The following is a 17,616-nucleotide window of genomic DNA, read 5'->3' as shown; positions in this document are numbered from 1 at the left end:
GTTACACGTTGGCGGAAGCGCTGCGCTTCCGGTTCCCGACGAGCGCGGGCGTGCCGCTGGGGCGAGTGGTGGCAGCAGCCTCACCGCCCGCGTTGGCTCTGCTCGCTGCGCTGCTCCGGTACCCGTCGCGCGACCGCCCCACGGCTCCGCAGGCATTACGGTCCGTCTTTGACTCATCCTGACACTCTAGTAGTATACACTATAGTAGCTACGGACGTTAGCTGTTGATATGCACTACACAGTCCCAAGCACAGAGGTCTAAGTAATAATAGGATGACAGATTACAATACAATAAATACCATATCATATTTTATTAATTCAGACTACACAGAATAAAGCTTTACATATTTTTCACTTATTAGATTTTGAATTCAATGATTGGTTTTAGCGTAATACTTTAACCAATATTTGAGCAAACAGTTAATTTTCTTTTTTTATTCTAAATAAAAATTTCAAATATTTTATCTACAGATATACCTGGTAGGAGTACAGGGGACCTGTTCCCATTTTTGGGATAGGTACTTAGTAGGTATAGGTACTTATTAGGTGTTGCTCGTGGCTTTACCCGCGTAGAAAGTCTTTTCCGCTACAAAATTCCCTAAAACTGCAGCTCTATGACACCAGCACGATCTATTTAAAATTTTAAGTCAGAGCCAAAAGACCGGGATTAATTAAAGTAGCTTATGTGTTGATCCAGAGCATGGTCTATCCGTGTGCTTCATCCAAATCCGTTCAGCGGTTTCTGCGTTTATAACTAATAGACATCAAACATTTTTAAGTACTTATGTATTGGGTACTTTATGTTATTTTGCACTTCCTTCAGATTTCCATATTTTGCCATCGGTGCGGCCCTTGGGGTGCCGCCGCCTGCGTCGCGCGCTCGACGCACCGTTTCAGTAGATCACAGACGAGGACAACACACAGGCGACGGCGCTTTGGATAGGCTCGCCGCACACTCGGAGAAGAGCGGTGCCCGCTGCGAGTCTAATCTCGCGTTTTGGGCGCCGCGGCCGTCGCGGCGGGTTCACCGGCGGTTGTGGCGGCCGCTCCGCTCGCTGCTCCGCCGCCACTTCACGATCGTTTTGCTGACATTCTGGGGTCAGTTGCGCCACTTATTCCAACTATACCTAATAACCACGAGTATGTACAATAGCTTCCTGTTCCTCTATTACGCATTTGTTGTTAGGTATGTCTGTATGGAACTTCAGTCATATGAATTCACGGGACACCAGGTTTTCCGTTCATTCCACTTTCGCCGAAGTGGTGTGGTATTAATCTTGGTGCTGAATTTGATAAAAATCTTAACTTACAAGGAAAGCAATATGTTATAACATAGTTATGATTTCACAAGTCGATGGATGGTTCCAGTTCCTACTTATTAATAGGCTTGCCCCTATCACATCATGGGACGGTTTCATACACACGATAAACAGTTGGGCGTCCATCTGCAAGGTGGACAGACGACTTGGTAAACGTCGCAGGAACACGTTGAATGCAGGCCGATTTCGAATCTTGGGACAGTAGGATTTGTCATGTCCAGCAGTAAACTTTGTGGCTGATGATGCTGATAATGATCATGATTATTTTTCGTATACTTGTTCATGTACCTATTTATATAGCTTAGTTACAAATTAACGGTTATTAGTAATTACTAGTTAATAATTTAATTAGACACTGTCTCCTAAATTGGTAACCAGTATATAGGTAATGTTAATTATTTTGTGGTTTTTAGTGGTTATTTATTCCAGTTATCAGACAACTCAGAGGTAACAAACGTAACAAAATTCTCGTCGGATTGAGAATCTCCTCATTTTTTGAGTCTGTAAAAAGCGGTTTGTGTGTGTGCCTGTGTAGGTAAGAATTTTATTATTATGTTTTATTTTATTCAGATTTATTACGTTTTATCACTTGGTAGGGGCGAAGTGGTTCACGAGAGCGGTGAGGGCGGCTTCGAGCAGGCGTTACGACGGGCGTCGGGCGTGCGTGGGCGCAGCGTGGCGGCGCCGCGCGTGCCTCCCGCGCCCCCCGCTGGCCTCGGACCGCCCAGCGGCGCGGCCGCGGCCTATTTGGGCGCGGCTCGCTATGTTGCTGGTTCACGAATAGATACTTCACTTTTCCGTCAACTCCCCTTAAGAGCTCATCGTGGTAGGTATCCATAGCACAGTTACAACTCTGCATGTAAAATGGCCTGTGCCATTTTTGTCAGGTGCCGCCCTAATGTGCATTATATTTAACAATTATTTCAGAGACAACCACAGTAGGAAGCGGAGCCGCCCGTGTCGACTGGGCCGCCAAATATCTGCGATGAACAAGACCAGCCTCACTCTCCAGTCATCGCCTACCTGTTACAAAACTTATCATTTGAACAACTGTAATTGTAACTTATTATATTTGGGTGCAGTTATTAAATAAATATACAGTTTACTGTGTTATTGGGATAAAATAATGGGTGGTTAGGTTCTTCTTAATATAATTATCATTGTCCTACATATTTTAAATAAACTATAAAATTTTATAATGTTGCTATCCAAACTAATTTCATTACTGTTGAGTACTAAGAATAGGATTTTACTTAATAATACCAGATTACTCATGATTACATAAAAGTCTATTACAAACAAAGTCCTGAAACAAAAAATATAGATATATACAATGACACAAAACAATTTTATGTTTGTCCAAAGTGTCCCGACAAACCCTGCTGTATGTGGGGCACTATTGTCATACTCTACAATTGTAATCAGTGTTTGTAACAACATTGGATACATGCCGTAACAACTGTATATATTACACAATGTTGAGAATTGCACATAAAGAATATCAGACCCCCAACACCACATACCTATTGGTGTCATTAATGTATGATAACAGTTAATAATATGTAGATTGAAACAATTATTGACAACTTCATTCTATATAATATTATTTACACATAGAGTTTCATATAAAATTTGACAGCAATCAACAAAACTGAGGAGGCACGGATCACTCGTACTTGAGGTAGGGCTTGGAGTCGATGGGCAGATGTGTAGGTGGCAGTGGCCACGCGTCGGGAGCCCAGCCCAGTGTGGGCCAACCAGCGCGCGCTCCGCTACCTGCGCCGGCGCCGGCAGTCGCGCCCCCGACACTGGCGCCACCGCCACTGCCGCCGGCGCCGCCCGCACGCTTTGGCGATGCACTCGAGATGTTCACTGATACGCCTTTGATGATGTGGTCCTGACCACATAACGAGCGCGCCACTTCCGGGTCCAGAAATGTGACAAAACTGAACGCGCGAAATGGTCGCGGCACGAACACGTCGGTGACCTGTCCGAACGCGGCAAAATATTCGCGTAGGTCGTCCGCGGTGAGGCTCTCAGTGCAGCGGCCGACGAACACCTTGCGGTGTGCCGCCGCGGCTCCTTCCTTGCCGTTGGGGATACGCACGTCGCACCAGCGGCCGTCGATCATGTGCCGGCGGCCAAGTGCTCGCACCTGCGCCTCGTATTCGGCAAACTTGATGAACCCGAACCCCTTGGAGAGGCCGGTACGTGCGTCACGCTTCACCTGCACCATCAGGAGTTCGCCGAAAGCCCCGAAGTACTCGCGCACCGCCTCCTCGCCCGTCTTCCACGGCAGCCCCAGCACGATGAGGTCAGAGCAGCGCGGGCGCGGCGGCGGCGGGTCGATGCGCGGGAACGCACACCAGTAGCGGTGTGCCGGCCAGCCCTCGGCTGGCGGCGACAGCCGCTCGTCCACCAGCCGTACGCCACGCAACCGTCCGCTGGCACGGTACTTGAGCCCGCACGCGCCCGCAAACTGCGCCGACACCGTGGACAGCAGCAGCGAGCCATCCTCCTCGGTGGGCAGCTCGATGGGCTCGTCCAGCTCGCCTTCGCTCACCGGCACGTACTCCGTCATCTCGCTCACCGACCGACGCCTTTTTTGCACTTCTTCATCTCGTTCACCTTGTCGCGGATCGCATTCGGCGGCTGCTTCACGACGCTGATTCTTCTGGCTGCTCTATTTTGCGCGTTCACGAGAGCGACACCTTGCACCCGTTCAGTACTCGTGACGTATCTTGTGACGTGCTGATGACGTTTCGTGTCAAATATGTTGCTGTTTATAGAATGCGTTCCGATATGCGTCTCATCAATAAATTAATTATATATTTGAAATACTATAAAAAAAGGAAATAATTTCTTATGTTTACGCGAATGTTATATATTGAAATAAAACTGTGATTCTGGATTTTATCGTGGTTTTTTATATTATTTTATACCGACATTTATATTCGACGTTACATGACAAGTATACTCATGAAGTAGCTTCTCTAAGTAATCTGTGCTCATGAATATTTATATTCCGTTGCATAGAGAAGTAATTTTGGTTGACAAAACTTTACGTTACATATAGTACCAACATAATAGACCTAAAATCTAGAAAGTATGTTGGCTACCATGATAGCTGACAATTGGCCGCCATTATGGACACTTGATTTGTTATTGTTGGACTTTATTTGGTAAATCTTTACAATTGCGAGTTTATCCAATAATATCTTGAGTTTTTTGCGAATACGTTAAGTTAAACCTGCTCCTCCGTTTCGTGTGTATTTTATTCATTTTGTGTGCTACAATGGAGAAAAGAAATATTAAAAAAAGTCACTTGCGAAATCTAGCCTTAGCAATGAGTGTAATCATAATAATTGTTGATTGGACAGAAAAGATCATATCTGTCAGGTATCATGCTGTTAAATGTTATATAAAATTAGAAATAAATAACGGAAAATTTGACTGTAATGATTATTTGAGTAAAAGACTTAAACACTGTATACAATAATATATAAGAAATTTGCATAACATTATTGTGTATTATGTTACAATAACTTGTTATTAGATAAAGGGAATTATTTAAAAATGTGGGTGTTTTATTTTTATAATTCCAAATTAAATAATAATTTATACCTGTTTAAGATTTATGGTCAGCAATTTTTATTGATATAAAATTATTGATATCGGATTACCGATCAAATAAGGAACGTCCTTAGAGAAAAGTAGATTTATAGAAAGCTGGCAGCCTTGCGTCATTTATTGTGCGTTGATATAAACTTTTACTCAAACTGAGCTCATCTATGTGTGCGTGAACTCAAAATCAACGTACTTAGTGCCGCCTCTCCTTACGTAGTATACATATTACTTACTCTATGGTATGGTCTTACTCTATGGTCCAATGTGATAATAGCCCGCATTCAAGAAAGCACGGCAAAATAGTCGACATTATATTCTCTTTGTAGTCGACGATCAAAAGTGATCGAAAGTAACCTGTGCCCCCGCGCGTTGCAAAAAATACTTTTCCAAAGGTAAGTATCTGGGGAAAAACCTATACTTTGCCCAAATGTCCGGGATTTTTGCCGTGTTTATCCGGCGTCGGCAATTTAGGGGTTGGCAGCCCTAGTCTTTGGTATAATAAGTAAAACGGCAACCAAAACGTCATAACCTATTTATTTTATTCACATATTTAACAAATAATGTTACTTACATTCACATCCAGGTTTATACTTACGACTCGAGCAAGTACATAATATATTATGAGCGCCGCTCCGAACATAACCACACGCTGTCAATGCTGAAACTATAGATGTAAGGTCGATTAACCAATTATACCAAGCGGATTAAAACAAAAAAAAAATGGTTTAAATCCGAAATAATCCATTTTTTTTGTATACAGCCGTTGGTGTTGATGATTATGTTTTTCTTTATTATAACTACATATTCTAGATTTTATCGAAGTGTGTGATATACTGATATTATTATACTTATTGAGAGGGGTTTAGTTCTAGTTGATCTGTCCTACCAAGCGTAGGTATTACTTACCTAAGTTATAAAAACTCTATTTATAAATAAGTAAATATTTTTAATTGTTTTCAAACGATATAAATAACAGTGTTGCCAGGGCCCTTGATTCGTAAGTTACGTTTCGTTTCCTAAAATGTTACATTTTTGCTGCAAAAGTTACATTATTGTTTCTTTTTTTATTTACGCGTTTTTGGGCAAGCATTTCTGTAGCTACGAAACCACGGGGATATAGGAAATGTGCGCGCGCACACTCAAGCAAAATCAAGTTTTAATTTATGCTAGATACGTTTCATTTTGATAAGTGTGATATGGAGTGAAATACTTTTTAGACCCGCTAGTTTTAGGTGCGTTGAATAGAAATGCGTTCGTAAACTGTTTACAATAAAAAAATTGTATTACAAATCTCGTTGTTCTCAAAGGTTACGAAAATTGCCTTAAATATAAAAATTACTTACATGTTCCGCGAGGGGGTCAAAAGTAACGAAAAATGTAAGAAATGTAACCTTCTGGCAACACTGATAAATAATCAATTTGATATTGCTCAAAACCAAACTTACACTCACACCACTCGTAGACGTGGCTCAACGCGTACAACGTGGCAACGTTGCCAGCTCGCCTACCCTAAACAAACCTGCACAGTCCTACATACTTATGTTTTCGTGTAATGTATAATTTTTGAGTTGTGGGTACCTACTTACTACTTTCTATTGATTTTCTATAAACTAAAAAGGAAGCATGATGTTAGGTGACTAAAAATTGCCCATACTTAATGAAGTGTGAAACACAATTCTTTTATTTTTGGGCGATCTTTAAACCAATTTTTTACATCTATCGGTGAAACCATATAAAAATCATGTGTACGGATCGCCATACTGTTGAATCGAACACAGTGAGAGTACGGAACGCCAGATCTAGTACTTAGTATATTATTATCTAAACTATTATATAAAGCTGAAGAGTTTCTTTGTTTGAACGCGCTAATCTCAGGAACTACCGGTTCAAACTGAAAAATTCTTTTTGTGTTGGATAGCCCTTTGTTCGTGGAGTGCTATAGGCTATATATCATCACGCTATATCCAATAGGAGCGGAGCAATAATGGCTAATCTCAGGAAGTACCGATTCCAACTAAAAAATACTTTTTGTGTTTGATAGCCCTTTGTACCTGGAGTGCTATAGGCTATATATCATCACGCTATGACCGATAGGAGCGGAGCAGTAATGAAACATGTTGCAAAAACGGGATTTTTTTTAGTTTTGAGATCTTCCGTTGCGTGCGCTGCGTAAACGGTTAAAGTTATACAGTTATGATGTATGACGGGATTGTTCCTCTTAAAAAGTTCTACAAAAATATATTATAAAACAAAGTCCCCCGCTGAATCTGTCTGCCTGAAGGTGTTAAACTCAAAAACTACCCAACGTATTAAGATTAAATTTGGTATGGAGACAGTTTGAGATCCTGAGAAGAACATAGGCTCCCGGGAAAATATATAGCGTGACGTTTATAACGGAAAACTTTAGCTCGAATAACTTTATAACGCGGGCGGTGCCGCGGGCAAAAGTTAGTATACTTATAATATATGACGTATATACTGCCGATAGACACGAATGTCCATATACACTAGTACGGATGCTTTGCTAAGGTCACGGGATCGAATCCCGGATCGGACAAAATGATATTGGATTTTTCCATTCAGTACCTATCGCAAATTCATAAATCCACATTAAAATCGTAATGACAGCCTCCGATAGAAACATAATCAATAGATTGTGATTAGTTCAGTTTCGCGTACGCGTCAACGATGCAACTTCGCGATCGTAAAATATTCAAAATGACAAAAAATCGCATTTAGGGGACTACTTTAAATTTCTTTGTGCCTGACCGACCAACACGCGACACACGAGTTTAGCGAATTCCACAAAGTAGCGGCAAGGATCTGGAGTTGCCTGTTGTCCCGATTTGCGCGGGATGTCCCGATTTTCAGAATTCTGGGGACGTGACCCGTTTTGCACCAATAAAATTATTAAAACCATTAAGTATTATGAAAAAATAAACTACGCATTCATCACTGTGTTGAGTGCGACAATGCAATCAAAATAGCACGTATCATCTCACTAGCGCTGAAGGTACAGTTTTGTTTTATTCTCTTGCTTAGAGATGCGACTACCCGGCGATCTGTGCTTTGATGTTAAAACAGAAATCCAAATTAAAACACAACTTTAGCATGACTTGGCAGTGATATTTTTTGTAAAACGCAATACATAAAACTCAAATTAAAAAAAAATACTTGCTTTTTTTATGTCCCGATCTACAACACTAAATCTCGATTTGTTTTACCTTCTTGATTTTAAACAAATTGACCCTGGCAAAACTAGTCTGGAGGTACACGATATTTGACGAGCCAGAGTTTTACAACTAACACGTGCCCTCGCAGTGTTACCAAACTTTTTATTATTACCTTATTGTGCAATATCTTGTTTATTTTATACCCTGTATGCCTATTGAAAATGAATGATTGAATCCAAAATCTCTATTATACTTTATTACTTAAAATAATGTTTCAAAAATACTAAAATATTGCTGTGTATTATTTTAATTAGGTAGACTTTTCATTAATCATTTCATCATAAATCATTACTTATTTTATTTTGTAATACAATTGTGTGTTAAATCTGTTAGAACATCATGTAATAAAAAAATCTAATAGAATTTTTGAAATGCTGTGTCGTTTTAGCAAGCTTTTTGGTAAAAATGTTTATACTGACAACACTGCGAGTTTAGGCGAGAAAGAGTACGACTATTGTATTGAATAATCGCGCGCTCTTCGGACTCGGTCAAAGACTCGGACGCGTTGCCATAGTGTCTATCTAGCAAAGAAATGGTACAGAAAGCATAATATGACGTTCGGTAATGTCTACGTAGTCTTCTTTTAGATATTATGACAAACCGAAATATTAATGTTGGAATTAAAATAAATGTCGGAATATCATGTAGAATCTACAAAAGATACGATACCAATAGATTTAAATCTTGTAACTTTAATAATTATGTAGGTAATTTTTTGGTAAGAAAACTATTTTATTAACGAAAATAACGTTTATAATTGACGAAATATTTTTTGTAGTAATTAATTATTGACTCAATGAACTGCTGGAACCAAGTCAGTGAACGTATTGGGAGTTCATTTGTGAGCTGACCTTCTGAACCCTATAGGTTCGGTAATAATATCATCAGCTGTGACGTAGTTCATTCACTTCAGTTAAGCGCGCTAAGAGACAGCGTGATCAAAAAACCACAAATCTAAAATCGGGATTATTGACGTAAATATTCGTTACTTATGAATAATATTTTGCACGGTGTTAGCAGAGGTCACCACGAACCTGTGGTTTCATTTAGTAACACAATGTCGAAATGACCCTGTATAATTTCCCGGGGTAGAAACTTTAACCGTTTACTGAGCTCACGCAACGGAAGCTCGCAAAAGGAATCAATTTTCCCCGTTTTTGCAACATTTTTTTATAAATGCTTCGAGCTCCTATTGATCATAGCGTGATGTTATACACCCTTTAGCCTTCCCCGATAAATGAACTTTCTAGCACTGATATATTTTTATAATTCGAACCTATCATTCCTGAGATTAGCGCGTTCAAATAGACAAAGAAATTCTTCAGCTTTATACTGCTTTGCATCCGTGCCATGTTTGAAGAGTCCATTGTAATGGGTACATCCGAATCCGAATATTTGATTAAATTACTTTATGATAATTTAGAATTAACCCTAACGTAGGTACATGTGAGAATAGGACCCCACGGCAACGCGGCTAGCTCACACACACACGGACGGCACCAGCTGTTGTAGTCATCACGCAGCCGCGGCGTGCGTCAAAGAACTTTGTGTGTTGCTGTGTAGCGCGAAAATCATCGATGCCACATGGGGTGAGGCGGGGTGATTGCCATTACACAGGTGGTTTTATTTTAAAGCAATAAATTATTTTGTAAAGTGTAATTTTTGGTACCTATTTTTTATTACCTAAGGCGATACCTCAAGGTCCATTTTCATACATTTTGTTTCGGCTTTAATCTGGGTAACTAAACAAGTATTGGCAAGTAAAGAATTTAAATTCACGTCTAGTTAGTGATTAGTTCTCGCAGTTGAAGAAAACGTAAAATAATTAATAATCATGGATATTTCGGCCTTTAAAATTTAATATGACGAAATTTTAAAGGCAGAAATATCCATGATTATTAATTATTTTTACGTTTTTCTTCAACTGCGAGAACTAATCACTAACTAGACGTGAATTTAAATTCTTTACTTGCCAATACTTGTTTAGTTACCCAGATTAAAGCCGAAACAAAATGTATGAAAATGGACCTTGAGGTATCGCCCTAACGTAACGGGAGCGAGTGTTGGGTTGACAATATCACTTAAGTGTATCACAGTATCCTTATCAAAGCGATATCTAATTTGACAGTCTTCATCAGCAAACATTTCAAAAGGATTTTTTCTACGTCTTATGTTTCTGTTTATTGATATATTATGGAAACTCCTCCTCCAGTACTTCCGAATTAGGCCCTAATGAGCTCCATGAATTCATTTTGTATGTAGGTAATTGTCTCATTTCTGGTATAAAATATTTGTTTCTCTATAATGTAAATATTATGTAACAAGTTGACGTCGTTTCAACCAAGTAGGAGCGCAGGAGATATTAATATTGCACAAGTGTGTGCGTAATATACAGGTGCGCTCTATGTTCCATCATTCTCATAGTTTGGTGAGAGGGCAATCGGACTTGACCGGAGAGAGATCAGGCACAGAACCAATAGCTTTACATGCTTTCCGACGCACGGTGGTATCAACACCGCCAACTTCCTGACTCAGACCCGCGACTGAGTAATTTTTAAGATGGAAAATCCCAGTAACAATATTATTTTTGGCCCGCCCCAGGATTGGAACCCAGGTCCTCAGTGCAGTAGTCATATTTGTAATGCATGCGCATTACAACTATACCACTAAGGCAGGCAAATAGTTATGGAACTGATAAACGGCGATAGTTGGTCCGTTATATAATATCAGCCCTGTATCATATACTTGCCCACTGCTGAGCACGGGCCTCCTCTACTACTGAGAGGGATTAGGCCTTAGTCCACCACGCTGGCCTAGTGTGGATTGGTAGACTTCACACACCTTCGAAATTCCTATACGGAACTACTCGGATGTGCAGGTTTTCTCACGATGTTTTCCTTCACCGTTAAAGCGAACGATACATTCACAAAGAATACACACATGATTTTTTTTGAAAAGTCAGAGGTGTGTGGCCTTTGGATTTGAACCTGCCGACATTCGTCTTGGCAGACCGTTCCACACCCAACTAGGCTATCGCCGCATACGCCGTTGGTCCGTTAAGTTAAACTAATTTTATGCCGAGTTTATCTAAGAGTGCGTGTTTCAAAAACGCAATTTCAGTGGTTGTCGAACCAATAGCGCTAACGAATAGATAAATTGCCGATGACAGTACCTCAGAAACTGGGCATAATAGAATTATTTATTTGCACAACAATTCACATCATTGTTTATTTTTCAGCTCAGCCACTTTCTTATGCTTGGGCGTCTACAATGCAATGTAATATTTCACTTATTGATAGTTGCCCTAAGGAAAAAGATAAGTATACCTAATATCGTACTTATAATATAGTGTAACAGCACTGTACATGCGAAACAAAACCAACCATGCAACCATGTGTTAAATCAAGCCAAAGCTATGCAACGTAGGTTGAAAGCCGCAACTTTCACTCGGGCCAGCCGGAAGTATCAAAATTGCCTATGGTCCGCGTTTAATTGTTTGTGACATGACATCCAACTATTAAATGATGGATTTAAATATCGGAGGCATTAACTTCAATGGACATTCTATTGTGAACACTAATATAAGGCGAAACGCTGTTCGTCTAATAAAATATAGCAACTAAGTAATTTGCGTTTGTATTTCACCCTTCTGTTTTAATAGCAAATATATGGGCCATCACAAATTTCGGGCTGATACTGAGCTTTCAAACCCAAGATCTCGGAGCGGTAATCGTACCACGTACGCAATACAATCAGGCCATCGAAGCAGTCTAAAGAGCCGTTTCTGAAATGGAAAATCGGCGAGTTAGTTGCACATTTTAATTTCTTTTGGGAGATTTTTTTCTTAAAACATAATTTTAAAGGTTTTTTTAGTGTTCCGTACCTCAAAAGGAAAAAGTGGAACCCTTATAGGATCACTTTCTTGTCCGTCCGTCCGTTCGTCTGTCGAGACCCTTTTGCTCATGAACGCGTAGAGGTATTAAATTGAAATTCATATTGTGGCGGTACAGTTAGTGCATATACCGCCATCTTGTCAACATCGCCGGAACTGCAAGAGGATCGATGTAGTGACACAACCGGAGTGATAATCACACAGCAATCACGATAGATGGCGACATCGATCCTGAATCACGCTTGCACAATTTGCGCGACGTGCAGTATATATACCACCTCCGATTAGGAACTGTCGGAGGGGCCGCGGCCGGTCAGGCGCTACATCTGCCTGACTGGAGAACTTCCCCTTCCATAGAGGAACGCAAACATCTGTTCTTCTACAGTGGCCGTTAACCTTTACGCCGCTAAAGTGGTGACCCCTGACGCTGAACATCATCGCACCGTCATCAACGAGACCAGCCGCATCTGCATCACCGTCGCTTCGCATCACCTCGCCATCCGTCACTTCCTTTCCATCCAGCCAGTCAACACTTCGCACAGCCAGCCAGCACTCGCCATTAAGGTTACCACACGCATGCTGCCAATGCAAGCCTGGTACCTTCGACACTCCTGCACGGACTTCGGCTCCAATGTCACGGCACAACTGTGCTACAGCCGGACCATCTACGGGCAGCATTCGGCGGTTGTCGCGGTATTGCCACGTGACGCACCGAACTCATCGCAGAGGACGCAGCATCGATTCCGACTCACTGGAATCGAACTCTCAGCTTCGCTTCAAAGGAGCTGACTACACGCGCACAGCCCTGACTCACTAGGGCCAATTTCGCACGGTTCCGACTCACTGGGACCACACCCCCGACTTACCGGGGGCATCTCACCCCGACTCATTGAAGCATCTCACCCCGACTCACTGGGGACATCTACACCCCGACGCACTGGAGCATCTACTCTCTGGCACCGACATGCTATACGCTTAGCATCGAAGACTCGACTGAAAACCTGAAGACTTTCGACCTCCGGTCTCCGGGGGGGGGGAGTGATGTGGCGGTACAGTTAGTGCATCGCCATCTTGTCAACATCGGAAACATCAACACCGGAACTGCAAGAGGATCGATGCAGTGACACAACCGGAGTGATAATCACACAGCAATTTTATAACACACAGCCTTATGCTTCGGTATTTCTTTCTCTTTCAGCGTTTATGCCTCGGTATTTCTTTTCTCTTTCACACTTATAAATCGAATATGAATAAAATCCTAGCACACACGTATAGTTATAGTAGCTTTCTATAGCAATCAGTACTATACCTTGTAAAATAGGTGATAATTTTGACAGCACAGTCACATGAAGCTTCGTATTTTTTTCTGGTTAAATGTACTACAGGTAATATCGTACTTTATGGATGGATACCGCCCCCTTAGTGAAGTGCCACTCATAACGAACAACCACATACTATTGAAAATAGCCATTGAAATAAAATAAATTGATCATATAAAAATTTGAATTTAGATTTAGTTATATTATTTTTTGTAAATTTTTAAAGATGTTTGGTAATCTTCGATATTTATTTGTAAAAAAATCTATAATTAATACATCTTATAATCCCATGTTTTTAAATTATTAACACAATGATAACTGCAAGTGGTGTAGGGTTTAAAAAAATCATAAATGGAAATGATTCATCTTCTTCTATCTTCTATCTTCTATATCTATTCTATACTTATACTAAATCTGTAGAGAGGTCAATTCTGTACATGAAATATATTTCCAAAATAACTATCAGGGGGTGATTAGGTATCGATACTTATGCCAAAAATGCAATTAGTAAAATTTTTGTCTGTCTGTCTGTCTGTCTGTCTGTATAACCGTTATAGAAACAAAAACTACTCGACGGATTTTAACGAAACTTGGTACAATTATTTGTCTTACTCCTGTGCTGGTTATAGTATACTTTTCATCACGCTACAATTAACAGGAGCAGAGCAGTGAAGGGAAATGTTAGGAAAACGGGAGAAGTTATTCCATTTAAGCTTCCGTCGCGTGTGCAACCTTAATGGTTAAAGCTACACAGAAATCATGTATGACGGAAATGTTCTCCTTAAAATTATGTAAAAAATATACCACGACAGCATATGTCTATCTTTTATGGTTGACTCACAATAACACGTGTAACTCCCGATAGCTTAGCAGTTCGAAGCTTTCTCATTATATTTGTCTACTCTTACGTTTATAACACTCTCAGTCATCCCTAATTAAAAAGTTAACATTATTAAATATTCCATAAAAAGAATCATAGAAATCGGTATAGAAACACCAAAGTTATACATGAAATACGCTAATAATAAGCCATCATGCGTGAATACTGAATCATGCTATAAGGATTATTTTTGTATATATATAAGGTCGCGAACGCACAGGCAGGCGGCTTGCTTGGCACCTAGAGGCTAACGAATCACCTAGCGAGTAGCTTCGTAAAACGAACATTCTCGAACGTTCGCGACCGGCTCCATTTTTGAAGTCCGAAATCCACGCGGGCGAAGCTGCGGGCGGCAGCTAGTCAATAATAAATAGATAATAGAAAAAAAAAAAATTATATAATCTGAACAAACAAAATAATTACGCAACTATCGATATCAAGTTTTATAAGAATAGTAATCGATAATCGAATAAGTTCAATAACGATTATACACTACCCTCATCCTTAGTGTGACCTGTCAAAATTATCATCCTAAATTTTACAAAGTATAGAAATAAAGTCATGCTTTAAAACAATGTTACCAAGTGTTTGAACTTGCTTTAAATATTTATCATTTATTCTGCTTACTATACCTTATTCAGATGAATAATCTTTTATTTTCATATTTATTTATTGATTTTAGAATTAATATAATTCTATTTCCGTAATAATAATATTTTTATGCATTGTATATATTGTATTTAAATCTCTGGTATATTTTCAGTAAAAAATAAAAAAATGATTATGATTTGCGGTTAGTAACTGACAACACCAGTTGTTTGTTTTGATTGAGCCGTCGATATATTTTTGAAAGTATTTGTGCTTATTACGTGTTTTTGAAATATTTTAAATATAAAGAACATGAGTTAAATGATTCCTTATAAGAGTTTCAAGTGTGTGAAAGTTTGAAAATCAAAAACAAAGTAAATCTGTTATGTTGAAAAACAGACATGTGTTTGGGATACCTCTGGTTAAGTATAATTATGTAATCGACGTTGTAAGAGATATTATAATTCACAAAAACATATTATGAACGAAATGGTTGCATTTGATAAATTCGGTAAACAGCGAAATGTAACCTCACTATTTCGGCAATTAAGTAGGTACAGCTATATGTATGTGACGAAATTTCAAATCAAAATATTACACGTCGACACTCGAGTCAGGGTATTGTTACTTTTTATGAGATTGGTTGATTATAATTGATACAGGTTATTTGTCATTTAGCATTATTAGAACTTTCTTTCAGAGGTTATGACGAGTAAATTTTTTGTAACACTCGTTACAAAAAATTTACTCGTGTGAAACGGAGACGAATTTCTTTTGTGCTACTTTGGCTCGCCACATACAGACAAATATTTGAACAAAAACTTTGCCACACATTTGAACACATTTTTTCCAAGACTTGCCACACAGGCTTTGCAAATAAATTCGCTCACAGTATTCAAAGAGACAACAAACACGATGGACCGCGATTTTGTGGACGCGGTATACTTGTACTATTTATGAATATAATTATTTATTACATGTACCTATATAAAAATAAACTAAAAACTCCGATATGGAGCAAGATAACAATTTACTTGTTATTCTGATCAAGGCGACATTGACCAAATTTCAATTTTTATGGCTTTTACTTTTATGTTGCCATATAATCGGTTCTCTTGCAAGCAACTCCATAAAACTGAACTTTGTGCAAGTGTGGCAAAGTTTTTAACTTTAACATTTTGATATGTGGTCGAAAAACCGATACCGAATGGCAAATACGCAAACATGCAAACAAACATTGCACAAATACGCAAATACCCGTGCTACACATGTGTTCCAACAAGTGTTCAAATATTTTGAACAATTTGAGTGTGCCAATTCTATTTTACCGCTTACTATGTGTTCTGGGCATCCGGGCTTGTGAACTGTCACGAGTCACTGGCGTGGAATGTAACCCCAGCTTGCATTCCGACTTGGTGGATTCTGATTTTACCTTCATGGTACGGATCGCGGTGACTTCATGGTGGGCCGTATCGGACGGACGGGAGAGTTGCCTCCCGACCACTCCACCTGCGCACCACCATCGTCGGGTGTGCTGACCCCGACCTCCTGCCCGGCAAGCTGCAACTACCTAACCACGTGCAGCATCTACGTGCCGTTCGCTTGATTCGGAGTTACCCAGGCCAGTGACTCGTGTTGCTTAACACTAACCATCAGTGCCAAGTGTAAGGCAGAGGTGCAAACATAAAGCTCATACCACGTAATAACCCTGGGTTTTACATTGTCTCACACTACACCTAGCTGCGGCCCTTAACCGCCGCAGTATTGGAATTGGTGAATTCCCCCCCCCATACTGTTTTCTGTACATGTAATTTAACTTTTTTCTTGTTTTTTTATATATTACTCTACTTGTGAAAACTTGTAAAATGGCTTTCTTATTTTTATATTGTATCAGCTAGCTGTAAGTTTTCCGAATAAATACAAAAATTAAATAAAAATAAAACAATGTGCGATATTGGACACGTTACGTAGAATAAGATCAATTGTTAAGTAATAGTGTGAAATTTCTTTTCTTTTCTTCAATTTCTCCGCTTCGGAGGATGCCGACATGATTTTCATTTTTGGAGAACGTCGCGGAAATGCCGCTTTAGCGTTATGAACCTGCAGAGATAGGTGTTGGAACATCCACGTTTGTCGTACCAACCACCGCACAATTGTACCTTATACCACACCCATTGTACACTTGGTCAAGTTGGTGCTAGTACATTTCCATACACATTTTGTTTGACCAGTCTATAATGTACCGAGATACTTGACATGCCCCTGTCTCATATTTCACCAATTATGACAGTTTTAAAGATTTGCGAAAGGAACAGCAGATAACTTATTGTTTACATTAGTTGCATTTTACTGAATGACGACGCGCACGCAACTATTTAGTATCATTTTGCTCACAATTATTGTTTCGTTTACGGACACCGATATCTTGCCCCAACGTAGACTTATGTTCGATTCCTGGACTGTTGATTACTTACTCGCCGACCTGAACAGCCACTACTGATACACATTGATTTAAATATTACGGGAATTAAATTTTACGGTAAGTAAATCAGTCATACTATACTCGATAAATATTTTAATATTAAGTTTTAACTAGTGGACGTTAATAGGTGTGGGAAAATAATTATAATAATTAAAATTTGAAATTTTTATCTCAATAATGTTGTTACGTGCTAGGGTTCTAAATAGACAATGAGAATACCGATTGGACTTTAAATAACATAATACTTTATTTACTACTAAAACACGGACACAAACA

General features: G+C 39.6%; 2 protein-coding genes across 2 annotated transcripts; one reads left to right on the top strand and one right to left on the bottom strand.

Annotated features, from left to right (window-relative positions):
* Window positions 1–8: 8 nt before the first annotated feature.
* Window positions 9–2,523, top strand: LOC115451363 (the record flags this gene model as incomplete). The annotated part of the gene is given in 5 exon segments (XM_037447210.1): window positions 9–160; window positions 824–890; window positions 968–1,098; window positions 1,916–2,145; window positions 2,247–2,523. Coding segments are annotated over 5 exon segments (642 nt in total), but the record flags the coding sequence as incomplete, so codon positions are not given.
* A 375-nt stretch (window positions 2,524–2,898) lies between these two features.
* On the bottom strand, window positions 2,899–4,079 carry LOC115451364 (TAR DNA-binding protein 43-like). The gene has a single exon (XM_030179651.2). It carries the CDS (start codon window positions 3,898–3,900, stop codon window positions 2,986–2,988), a length of 915 nt encoding a protein of 304 aa, XP_030035511.1. The 5' UTR covers window positions 3,901–4,079; the 3' UTR covers window positions 2,899–2,985.
* Between the last annotated feature and the right edge of the window lie 13,537 nt (window positions 4,080–17,616).

This window comes from Manduca sexta, unplaced genomic scaffold (genome assembly GCF_014839805.1).
Source record: "Manduca sexta isolate Smith_Timp_Sample1 unplaced genomic scaffold, JHU_Msex_v1.0 HiC_scaffold_708, whole genome shotgun sequence".
NCBI classification, from domain to species: Eukaryota; Metazoa; Arthropoda; class Insecta; order Lepidoptera; family Sphingidae; genus Manduca; species Manduca sexta.
The sequence above is the reverse complement of the archived record's forward strand: the minus strand, read 5'-3'. Positions and strand labels throughout refer to the sequence as shown.